Here is a 13,150-nt window from a genome sequence, read left to right as displayed (position 1 = left end):
GGGCTATGTTGTGGAGTAACTGTTATACTACAGTAATTTTTTCATGGATTTGGTTCTATAATAAAAAATAAAGTATTATGCGTAGTTATGAATGGTGTAAACATTGCAGTCATAAACCTTAAAAAGGAACATTAGGAATAATCACGGAATGATGATGCAAGTGCTCTGCTTGTACTCTGCAGGCTATTAGCCTAGTTATAAAATCTCTGTGTTTGTCATTGTGCCATGCATACAGTACAGATGTTCTTTTAAAAGGTTTTTCTGATGGTCACGTATGACATAAGTAGCACCTATTAGCTGCTCCCTATACATCACTAAGGAATGAGATTTTCAAGAGTGCGTGATGGTGTCTTTTTTGTTTTTTGTTTCTGAATCTCCCAATTTGAAAACATGTAAAAGTGATTCTATAGCTCAAGTAGGGAAATGACGGAGACCAGACTGAAAACCTGGAATACTAAATTCAGAGGAAGGTACTTTAAACTCAGTTCTACACCATCTGTCACCTTTTACGTTGTCTTTATCTATCCCACAGCTTCTGTCCTTGTGCAACCACTTTCTATTTTTAATTAGAAAAATAATGTCTTAAAACATATTTCCTTTGTTTTGTGCTTCTCTAACACACAGATGTATTTGCTAAAAACTTTGTGGGGTTTAAGTACAATCTGTCTACCAGAACCACTTGCTTCAAAACTTTGTATAAAGAACTTGGCTTATTCTAAACTTAATTCCATTTTTATTCATCTTTTTTCTTTTCCTTTTTTTTTTTTTCACAGCAAAGAAACTTATCTTTCTCAAAGTATCTGTTGTTTTTTTCTGCTCTCTGTTTGCACTTCTGCAGTCTTCTTTCACAATCATAATTGTTTTTGGTATATTGAGATGTATTCTCCTTTGCAGTAGAATTGCCCAGTTTCTTGTGATGCTATTATATGACCCTGCTTCATATTTTTACTGCAGCTCTTGGCTATACACTTAATTTGTGCTTTGGCAGACTCTTCATCATGAATTAGAAGACAACAGGAAACAATTTCACTGTGATATACAACTTTTCTCTTTGCATGGAGATGTATTATGAATTTTTCCCTTATTAATCCTCAGATTCATGTGAAGAAAATGACTGAACATTTTTTTTTTTCTGTTTTATTGCATGCGTATTTCAACTGTGACTGACAGTCTTTACTATTTGCAGAATCTCCGTCACTGGGGATATTAAAAGGCATGTGGACACTCTCCTGCTGTAGATGCCCTGCTTAAACACAATTTGATTCTGTGAAAATTCTAGATCTTATGGACTAATGCTATAAATTGGCTTGCAGAGCTATAATATTTATCAATATAAGCACTGAGTTTGTAATAACTCCATGGCTTGATGTAGAATTCGAATGCCGGCATCTCTTCTCTCCTTCTTCTTTCCTAGCTATGGTGTTAATAGCATGTATGCAAAGTTAGGGTCCTATAGTAGGAATAGGTCTTGAAATTTACAGATGTGCCCATATGTTCCTGTGGACCTCAGTAACCTTTGCATATTCGCTTGGAGTTTCTGGCTATGTCTGTACATAATGCTTACAGGGTGTACAAGTATTCCTGAGAGCATCTGGGATGTTTTGTTTGGAAATGTAATACCATATATTCCACTCTACATGCAGGAATATTTTTTTCCCACTTACTGATATTCCTTTAGATGTATTTTACTGTGGCCAGTGTTTCAACCGAACATTAATCTTTACCATAGGAGACTTGTCCTCACTGAGAGGTGTGCACATAATAACTTACTGTGGATGCTTTAGGTGTAAGACAGGAGTATAAATTACTGCTATTAATGTTATGATGATAAAAAATTGTTATTGTTATATGTAATCTGCATAGAAGATAGTCTTCAAAAAGTCATTATCAGTCTGCCTGTGTGCCCGGGGGCAATCTTCTACCATAGCATTTAAGTCTTTCAAATTACAGAAAGCTAATGTAACTCTTGATGACATTTACAAAAACATATTATAGCACTTCTTTCAGGCCTCTCACAGAAATTTTTCTCATTGAAGTTAAAGGGAGTTCTGTGTATACAGAAACTGCATGGCCTGGCACTTTTTAAAATCAAAGCCACGCTTTTTTTCCTAAGCCACTCCATTTCAAGAAAATGTTAAGTAAATATATTTTTTTTTTAAATCTATTTTTTGATTTAAAGGGCTTCAGCCAAAGTAAGTTGCATTTAGCTTTCAGTGCTCTTTGGCAGAGAGTACACATTCTAGATTTCTTCTCATAGCAAGTTGTTATGTCAGATTAATAAATATTAGAAAAATGTTGTTTTGTAATGGAGATTCTGACAAGACCTTTATTGCACCAGTACCAGTAGGCAGCATCCCTGTAGATGCAGATTATGTTCGTTTGATCGGGGTTTTCTTGAGTGTTTCCTTTTTTCCTAACAAATCCATGGTTACAAAAAAACCCCCACGTCATAATGGAAGTACGTTGGTGTGGCCTGAATATATGTCTATGACTTATAACTAGTTCTAGGTTCATAGGTCTAATTCCAGATTCAGTTTTAAAGGAGTGTTAAATGATCTACCAGTGAATTAGTCTAAACTCCTGTGGTGTGCATATGCATGTTCCGCAGCATAGGGATGGAAAAAATAATCACTGTGGCATGGGGAAGCGCATGTTAATTTCGTTAGTGCGAAACTACTTCACTTAAATGCCAAAAACGTGTCACATTTTAAAACTAGAGATATTCCTACTTTTATTGTTTTCTTTTTAATGTTGAATTCATAGTTTAAATTCTAGAAAAGAATTCATCTCAAACATCTGTGATTGCATTAATTTTCCTGAAAACTCTGAACTTTTGTGGATGCAGGAATTAAATCACTGGATTGAGAATTGAGGAAGGTGAGGAACATAGGATCCTTGGAACTCTTCCATCAGCTATCAAAAGTAGTATAAATTTCACTGAATCTCCTTGAGATTTATCATTACACATAATAGATCTCCAAGTCAACGTAATGTGTAAAACTGTAAATCTTTGTGACCTAAAGGGCTTAAATATCTGTCTTTCATTAGTTTCTTTCACTTCCTAGATTGCACTTGTAAGTATGCAGTTATAGAAAGAACAAGAATCTATTATCTATAATGAGAAATACAGATGACAAATCCTAGGAATGTTTTGGCTCTATTTATCTTCTAAGTATCCTACTGGAGTCTGGTAAAACAATAAAAAAGAGTTCTTGGTTTAAATGGAAAATATTGCCATTATTCTATCAAAGCATCACAATACACGGTATTACTTTCTGAAACTTTTTGGTTAAAATAACAAGATAATGGAATTAACTAGAATATGTAGATTTCAAAAATGATCCATCAGTCTATGCAAATTGCTGTGTTAATAATGTATTTTTAATGCTAAGCACATTTGACAGCCATTTCATCTCTCTTTCTAAACTGGAGCTTGGCAACCTGCGTTAATTCTTATACTTTACAGATGTAACATTCAATGCACATGCCATGTAGTGATGTGATCTGAATAAAATAAAGCATGTCATAGCAATGTGATTATTAGTAAACAAGTTTGTGACTGGCTTGTTGAATCCAAAGCAGAAAAATGAGAGGCAAAAGCCAGTGCTGTTTTAGCGTATCTTGCATCTTCACTGGCCTGAATTTTCTTCAGATATGGAAGTGTCAATCATAACTGGCACAATGGAGCTTGGAAGAGATAAACAGGCATAAAATCAAAGTGGATGAGATTGAAATCATGGCTGCTGAGTAAAGTGCAGTGAGAACTGTGGTAACTGTATAGCTTGAACAGACCCAGAGCCCAAGGTTTCCTTTTCTGACTTGCCATTATTACCTGTAAATTAAAAGAGAGAGGGAAAAGAAGCATTTTATCCTAATTATTTCTCTTCCCTGTTAATAATAAAACTAATAATATTTCATTCCATGCATGCCTCAGCATGATTATTTCAGCAACTGGGATTTTCCTTCCTTCAGTGGGTTAAAAAAAACCAAGGTACAAAAATCCAGTAGTTGCTGTTGTACTGCAAGTGACCATATAGATATGTTTGATTATAGCTCTGCTGTACTAAAGGTCAAAGGAAAGTTTTAGAATACTTAAGAGACAATTATCTAAAGTTCAGACTTTTCCAAAGGAACAGAACTAGAAATTATACAGACTGTTATCTAAAGTTCACATTTTTCAAAGGAAAAAGGTAGGGGGAAATGCCTATGCCATCCCTTTGCTGTTATATGTCTGGTTTTGTGTTTGTTTTTTAATTCTCTCAAGAATTTATTTACTGCACGTTCTGTGTGACATTAGTTTTAATGTGATTATTCCCTCTTCAAGAAATTTTAATGTAACGATGTAACCTTGTACATGATTGAATGTTACTTTGCTCATGATTCTAAATTCTCCACAGCACTTTTTATTTCTGCAAAGAAAATGTGCTTGGTTGCTTTATTCACTACTAGATTCAGCAGTTCAATTCTGGGATAGGCTATCATTACTTCACTCAATTGGTAAAGAAAAAAATCAAAATACAAAATGCATTACACGTTCTGATTCTTTACCTCATCAATATATTTTCTGCCATGAAATATTTTCTTTTCTTGTGTTCTTATTCATGTCTAAAGTGAGTATAGGAAGCCTAGGTAACTAGAGAAATAGAAGCTCATTAAGATATTTGATAGTACGTCACAGGCATGTTTTGTGAATTGTCGCTATGCATCGGTACGGCGCAGCCAAGAGACTTTGATCAGCACAAAAGCTTTTTACTTTTGAACCTGACATCTGCAATCAAACACGATAGCAGTCATCAATCTAGTTTTTGGAAGATATCACAGGTTTTTGACATTCATAAAAAGCGTGCCAGTTTGAACAATATCCTTTTATTATTATTATTTTGAGATGCTCTCTGGTCATACTCTAGCACATATGTCAAATTTCACACAACAGTTGTGAACATAAGTTCTATAGAAATTTTGTATTTTGTGAATATATACACCAATGTTGATATATGTACTGTGTTTAGTTATAAAACAAAACTGTTATACTAATGAACAAATAATGTTTTCTTCACCTACTAATGATTGGGTAACCTTTTAACAAGCAAACTTAGAATCACTCCCTTTTAAAAAGGTATTCTTGCAGTGTTACAGCCAAAGACAGAAACAAAATGTGTCCTGTCTTCAAACACAAACACAGTTGTATCTTTCAAAACACATTAAAAGCATTATTTTGGAAGCAAGTTACTGATGTTACTGATGTAGAATGGTTTAGATTGAAAGGAAGCCTTAAAGGTCATCTAGTCCCATCCAGGAGCACATCTTTCACTAGATCAAAATACTCAAAGCCCTGTCCAGCCTGAGTTTGAACACTTACAATGATGGGGCATCCACAACTGTTCTGGGGAACCTGCTCCAGTGTCTATCCACTTTCATCATGAAAAATTTCCTGCTGATAGCAAATCCACACTGAATGGTTTAAAACCATTGCCCCTTCTCCAGTTACTGTAAGCCTTTCAGTGTCTTTCTCACAAGTGCAGTATATGTATACAAAGGCAACACTGTGGTTTCCCCACAGCTTTCTTTTCTCCATGATGTACAATTGATGCTTTGTGTTGCCTCCTCTGTTTTTGTGCTAGATCAGCAGGTACTGAATATTCTTTCACACTGCTCTTGTTATTGCCAGAATAAAGGCAAATATGGATATTCTTTCTGCTCTTCTATTTTTGCCAAATCACCCTCTGTTTTTAGACTAAACATGTACACAAAACGCCCTTAAGATAATGACTTCTGAAAATAGTTTTGAAGATCTAATAAACATAAAGAAACACATTAATTTTCTTCTGGATTATGTAGCTGTGAAGTTTCCAACTACGATTTTCTTTCTTCACGTAAGTAACATATGCAGCATAGATTTCTACCACAAAGTCCTTAATGCCATTAATGATTTGATCTTTCTGAGAAAATTATATCAGATAGAGAAAAAGAAAGAAAAATGTCTGTGTAGTTATAAGGTTGAACATCAGGAAAGTCCGCTCATCTCAAAAGTATTATAGCAATCATCAGGAAATTAAAGAATTGCAGTAGTGTGTGCAGAGAAAATGACACTAGGATATAAAGTGAGTGCTTCTGTTTTCGTTTTTCTTTTTTTGTTGTTGTTCTACCATTTTATTATCTGACTTAAACTTGCAACATATGTGTCTAGTGCAAAGTGGGAGATGAAAAAGTTGACTCCTGACTCTTAATTTCACATCAAGCTTGGTGTCAATGCCATTAGAGTCACTCATGTCTGAAAAATACAAAAGTTGCTTTGTATTAAAGATATTACATTTACTTTCAAAATATTTTATCCAAAAACCTCAAAAGAGATCAGGGATTCTTGAGAACAGTTGGAAATCTGCATTAAGCACATGGCCCTGTTTTAAGCATGGCCTCAGTTATGCTTATTGAAACCACTTTTATCTAGAAATCACACTGGGCATCTTCTGAAGAGCTACCATACTGTCACGCTTTGTTTCAGCTGTGACAGAGATATTCCCACAGCAGTCTATTTAATGGTTGTTTCACAAATCTGCTTGTAGGCAGATCTAGTAGAAGCAGTCTCCAGAGAAAACTGAAATGTATTCATTGATCTTGATTTTAAACCAAGATTTGGGAAAACTGTAAGGTACGGCTAGTTACTGTATGCAGTTAGTTAATTTATTATAGAACTGGAATAAATAACAGTGCCTGACAGTTTCACCCTCTAATTGCTCAGAAGTTCTTTACTTCCTTCATTTTTGGTTGAAGTATTCCTTGATAAAAAAATAATTCTACCTCCTAAATGTTTCTTTGTTTAATAGTATGGAAAATAATTCAGCCATTCAGAAATCAGCAAAACACTTCAAAACACAACAAATAATTTCAGACATTAGTCTGCATAAAATAAAGGAAACAGTGTGAAATTCGCTGAATGCATTACTAGTATACCAACATCATCCTCTGAGAGAAGTAGCTTACAGCATGATCCACAGATATCGTGGTGTCCTAGTCAGCTCTTTTGTATTAACTGTAAATTTTGGAAACTGAGAGTTATCTAAATGACTGATTTGATTTTAAGTTTAAAGAACATGGTAAAAATGAGCTGCAGGTCAAAGTTCTAGTTATGTATTTTTGGAGATGTGTTTTATGTGACCTCATGCTGATGGAAAAAATTGTGATGAGTTAAGAAAATTATTAAGATCACTTAACTTATTATCCTTTAAGCTTGAGAGATGGAATACAGATACTAGTCCATTCTGTGGATTTGGTACATGATCAATGAAATGGAATTTAAAAGGACTGTGGCATTTCAATCAAGTTCTTCAGTCCTTTCACTTATAGAAGAGTAGAGCATTTAGGGAGGCTTACTTTGATACTGAGAATGTCAAAGAACTTTCTGAATATGCCTGCCTGTCAGTAAGGACTTAATGTCTCTCTCTACCCATGGCAGGTTGCCTCAGAGCTTTGTTAATAGAGAGGGTTGAGGCTTTTTGTCTATGTGTGATTTTCCCCGCTTTGTTAAAAGTAACGTGAATAAATAAGTAACCTGAACAGCGCTACAATGAAGGATCAGCAGGTTAATTGGAAAGATGAGTGGAAAGTGATCGTCCCCTCTCCTGCTGAGAACCTGCTGCCAAGTTAATTCATGCAGCAGTGCTGGAGGTTATTCCTGGAGGAGATTCCTGCTGTTTTCTCAGCTATGGGTAAAGAGAATGTCCACAGAGAATAGAAAGCAAATCAGATAAATTGAGTTTATTGCAAATCAGCTGCTAGAATTTATTTGCAAGTTCTGAGAATCAACTAAAAAGTCAATTGGAGAGTCATTGTTCTTCACTCAAGAGTCCTATTTCCAGCAGCATCAAAGGATATTTAGTATTAGAAGACAGCAAAGAAGGGGAAAACATTTGTTGCTAAACAAAATCATTGACAAAGTTATTTGGTTAGTTTTGCTTTTTTGCTTATTTGGTTGGTTGTTTTTTGTTTTTTTTTTTTCTTTTCCTGTTGGCTCCTTCTTACTGCTATTGCTTATTTCCTCTCTTGGGAAAACAAATTGTCTAACACAGTAGTTTTTTTCTTCTATTCTCTTGATACCTTATTATATGATGTTAACTATTCAGCCATTATAACATCTTTTACACTTAAATAATGGGGATAGATGTCCCAAATATCTTCCTTATCTCATTTCTTCTGAACCAGAATTGATAACCATTATAGGTGCTTGGTAGTTCGTAATACACAGCGTAGCTTCACTGGTTGGCAGAAATAGGCACTTTGTTTTCCCTATCCCACTTCAGTCCTCTTGTTTTTGTCACTTATAATAATCTTCCTTTTTGCTTTTTTCTTTTTACTCTCTTCTTCTGGCTTACTAGATTTTTCTGAACCAAGCTGAATAGCAGTGAGTGATTCAGAAAGTAAAGTTGTCATCAACAAGAGCAGGGTTTTTGTCACTTCTCTCTAAATGAGGTGCCATACCTCTTCCACATGTCTGTAAAGGGCAAAGATGCGAGTGTTCAGCATATCAATCCATTCTTCTGTCTTGGACAGATAAGAACTGTACCAGGCTTATAGGAAGGAAGAAGCTATATTGGTGTGGATTTCCAGAACATAAAATCTCTGTGTAATATAACTGTAGAAGTCTTTGGAGTTCTGAATAAATGACTACAGATGTGACAGTATTCTGAGTGGGACTTCTCACAGAGAGCTGTAAACTGAGCCTCACACCATTTTCTCTCTTAAAAGGTTAAAGTGAAAGGATTAAGGTTGCAACTCATGCTGAGATATTTTTAATTTTTCAGGAGACAGTCAAGTGGGCAGGCAAATTTTTCAATGTTTGAAAATGATGTGTGAGTGCTGAGGAGGAAAAGAATGCTATCCCATAAGAAGTGCACATTAGTCACGTATTTTGGTAAAGCTATATGCTGATATTCAGGAAAACATAACTTTTTTTTTTTTTTCTGGCTAATGTAATGTAATGTGATGTTCTTTGTCAGTTAGATAGCAAGTATGACACTGAGACTGGTATGTCTTTCACATGCATGCATTAAATCATCAATACATTCAGGCAGCAAGAAGGAGTGCAGGTTTTTCTTAATTTGAAAGGTGTGCTAGTTTTTTGACTTGAAACATACTTGTCTTTTCTACTTCATCATAGAAGCAGATAAAATAATGGGCTATCATCAAGGAGTTGCATCCTGCTTGAGTTGTCAGAATCCTTAAGAGCTCATTCTCTGAAATTTATCTGTAGTAGAAACATATGCTTCCTTTAATTTTAAAAAGAGCACAAGAAAGGACTGGTCTATTTATTTGGCCCCAGGGTGCTATCAGTTGTGATGTGACTGCGTCTAACTTGAATAGATAAAAACTCTGGATTCCTGGAAAGAAAAGTCTACAGAATTCTTTTTGTTCTGCAAAGGAATTCTGAAGTCTTCATATGAACACCTCTTTACAAAGTAGTTAATTTGTAGGTAGATCTTCACTTGTTATGCATTCTAAATGCTATGAAGATCTCTGATACCAATATATAACTTGTGATGTAAGTTGTAGGAAAAACTTCTCTAGGTTGTATGAATGTGATTGGTAAGTTCTTCCACCAAGGGAGACAGAAAGACTACAAAACCAAAGACCCTGAACTTCAGATGAAGACGGCTTAAAGTTCAGTTTCATGGTCACTGAATGAGAAAGCAAGCCTCCTGTGTTCCTTTGTGAGAATCAGCTCCCCCATATTCTTAACTATCATAAAGTTTTCCTTCATCTTTGGTTTTATGTCAGTAATAAATTAATAGTTGTCCACTGATACAGGTTCAACTTGATACAGGTCCAAACCGTGATAATATTTAGTAATCATATTCTGTAACTGCTGTTATTTTCCTTACTAATATATATCCAAAAGACATCAAGAGTAAGATATTGCATGTAATTTTTGTTGTTGTTGTTGGAGGGGGAGAGAGGCTGTAGTGTTAAAAACGTCTATACAGTGTTAGTTTTTCTGAATGTTTTCCCCTTCTTTCTCTGCATCTTTCTTTTGTACTTCATGAACAGCCAGCTCTTTGGAACATACTTGTGTCTTTCATGTTGTGGGAGTGATATATGCTGCACAAATACCATGGGCTGTCAGAAATGTTTGTGGTGATCATAATCAGTGCAAATTAAACATCTCTAAACTACTTCATGTTTCCAAGTGAGCAAATAAATAAACAAGTCAGTGGCTTGCATATTTGGCATGCTCACTGACCATTGATATTTGAAAGGAGTATGTTGTTGAATTGCTAGAATCTTTAATTACCTAAAGGCACTAGAAGATCTCAGGTGCACACCCAGGGGTATTCTTACATATACATATATAGGTCTTTTCCAACCTTGGTGATTCTATGATTCTATGATTCTATATATGATATAACCTATATGATTTCTCTAAGCAAAATCACATTTATTGGGATAATTTATTGGAGCAATCAATTACAATTTTTAGTATTTCAAATAGCATTTAAAGTATCAGAGATACCATGTTTGAATGACACTGAGATCGGTGTGATTGTAAGAAATTTAACTGTGTAGGAGAAAGAGGGCAAACGTACATGTATAGTTAACACGTCAAATGTTCAGCTTGACACACAGAAAAAGCAAATGTCTGCATTTGCAAGTAAATGGACTGAGTCTTAATACCATCACGTCTCCAGTCATTGCTGTATTTAACTCTAAGGCTAAACTTAAAATGCTCTGTTGGCATCTTGTAAAAAGTTCAACTTAGTACCTTACTAAAATGGTATTAAATCATTAAGAAAAAAGAAAACAAGTACATCTAAGTAAAAACAAGCATATACATGACTGCCTAACTTAAAAAATTAGTGATGAATAATGATGAAAAAACATCAGTAAGGATGTGCACAGAGAGGAAAGTGAGGGATTGCCATTAGGTTCATTACTCTTGACACAACAATGAATATGTTGCACTTATTCAACTGGGGCATGGCAAGCCAGACAGGGAGGGGAATGGCTACTCTATCACATGCTGATGATTTGATGAGTACTGTGTAATGCATTTGTTTGCGTAGAGGTTTTGATGAATGTCTTACGAAAAAGCAGTGGCTTTAGCAGTTATACTATGCAGTGAAACAATGCAAATTTTCCCTCTTTCAGATAATACTCTCAGCATTTTGGCAAAGCACAATGGATTCAGTCGGCAGAAACAAGAAGTGTACCTACTGCCAATCATAATAAGCGATAGTGGAAATCCTCCCATGAGCAGTACTAGCACTCTTACTATTAGAGTCTGTGGTTGCAGCAGTGATGGTATTGTCCAGTCCTGCAATGTTGAAGCATATGTACTTCCTATTGGACTCAGCATGGGAGCCCTAATTGCAATATTAGCATGCATCATTTTGCTATTAGGTAAGTATTCATTTCACACCGGATGTTCAAAATTTTTCTGATTCATAGGCAGCTGTAAGCAGAGAAGTCATGTATAAGGACATAGAATCTAATGGAATCTGCAGCAGTACTGAAGGACATTTCAGAACTGTGTCTCTTCTGTACTAAGAACTGAAGAAAGGCATACCAAAAAAATCCCAGATTGAAAGAGTGTTACATATAAAATACATAAAAAATTACGAGACCAAAAGCCAATTCACATAAGTAAAAAGGTGAACAGAGTGTAAACTGCACCAAATGAAAATAGTTTTGTTGTACCTGTTAGACCTGTATGAGTTTACTCTGGATTGTAATGGCATAAGAGATATTACAGTTGTAAAAGATAAGAAGCACTGTGTATTTTAATTAAATAAAACATGTCTGATAGAACAGTGAAAGACAGTTTCTGTACTTAGCAGCTTCAGTTTATAATGGAGATTTACTTTAGCAACTGAAATTTTAATATTAAACTACAAAACAGCAAGTATAACCAATTCAGAGCTTATGCATCTGTCCATGATTCTGGAACTGATGTATCTGAGGTTTTTCTTTCTCTCTTGCTGTTTTATTCTCTTTTCAATTATATCAGAAACACCAATTTCCTTCTGTCATTAGGGCTCTGTTTTCAGAAAAGCACCCTCAAATTCTTGAAAACTTCATCCTAAGTGCGGACAACTATAGACTGAAGTTCATTGAATGATGTTAGTTTGACATTACCTAGATTGTATCTTTTTTCAAATGGAAAAAGGGAAAAGTTGCTTAAATTTGAGATTCGAAAGTGGAAATATGCATTATCTTATTGCTTGTAAAAAATTGAGTATCAAATGTAAATTTGAACTGATAATAAAAAACCGGATGAACCAGAGGTTCTGATCAAATTTTCATCACTTCAGTGAAGTGGTCTTTCTTCTTTTTTCTATCCTTATTACCTTTATTTTCACAAAAAGCAACCTATTATCATCCCTAACTATTTTTTTGAATTTTATGAATTTTTTTTACTTAATTGGCTTGTGATGTTTTTTTGCAGTCATTGTAGTGCTGTTTGTAACACTAAGAAGACATAAGAATGAGCCTTTAATCATCAAAGATGATGAAGATGTGAGAGAAAATATTATTCGCTATGATGATGAAGGAGGTGGAGAAGAAGATACAGAAGCTTTTGACATTGCAACGTTGCAAAATCCAGATGGAATTAATGGATTTTTGCCTCGTAAGGATATTAAACCTGATCTTCAATTTATGCCGAGGCAGGGTCTTGCGCCTGTTCCTAATGGTGTTGATGTTGATGAATTTATTAATGTAAGGCTTCATGAAGCTGATAATGATCCCACAGCTCCACCATATGACTCTATCCAGATTTATGGCTATGAAGGAAGAGGTTCAGCTGCTGGTTCCCTTAGTTCATTGGAGTCCTCTGCATCAGACTCAGATCAGAATTTCGACTACCTCAGTGAATGGGGTCCTCGCTTTAAAAGACTTGGAGAACTTTACTCAGTTGGAGAAAGTGACAAAGAAACTTGACAGTGGATTACAAACTTTTTCACTGTTGACTTAATGATCATGTAATATTCTAGGGCCACTGCTGTTAGTTAAAACTAATGTGGCTTTTTGTTTTAGAGGCAAGTTTAGCGCCAGTCATCTATAAAATCAACTACATTGTAATGTTGAACCAAATAAAAAAGTATATGTTAGGAGGTTAAGTCTTGTGGAGTGTGAAGTAAAGTATGTGGAGTGTCTAGAA

At 35.0% G+C, this 13,150-nt stretch overlaps 1 protein-coding gene across 1 annotated transcript in view; it reads left to right on the top strand.

Annotated features, from left to right (window-relative positions):
• The window catches only part of CDH8 (cadherin 8), a gene marked incomplete at both ends in the record, with an annotated part of 123,848 nt that extends 110,918 nt beyond the window's left edge, over nucleotides 1-12,930 (top strand). Inside the window, 2 exons of the mRNA XM_079541374.1 lie at nucleotides 11,140-11,391; nucleotides 12,437-12,930. Coding sequence (XP_079397500.1) covers nucleotides 11,140-11,391; nucleotides 12,437-12,930 — 746 coding nt within the window. The remainder of the gene's footprint in view (nucleotides 1-11,139; nucleotides 11,392-12,436) is intronic.
• Nucleotides 12,931-13,150: the final 220 nt, after the last annotated feature.

Source organism: Tetrao urogallus (genome assembly GCF_951394365.1).
Source record: "Tetrao urogallus genome assembly, chromosome: 12".
In the NCBI taxonomy this organism is placed as follows: Eukaryota; Metazoa; Chordata; class Aves; order Galliformes; family Phasianidae; genus Tetrao; species Tetrao urogallus.
The sequence above is the reverse complement of the archived record's forward strand: the minus strand, read 5'-3'. Positions and strand labels throughout refer to the sequence as shown.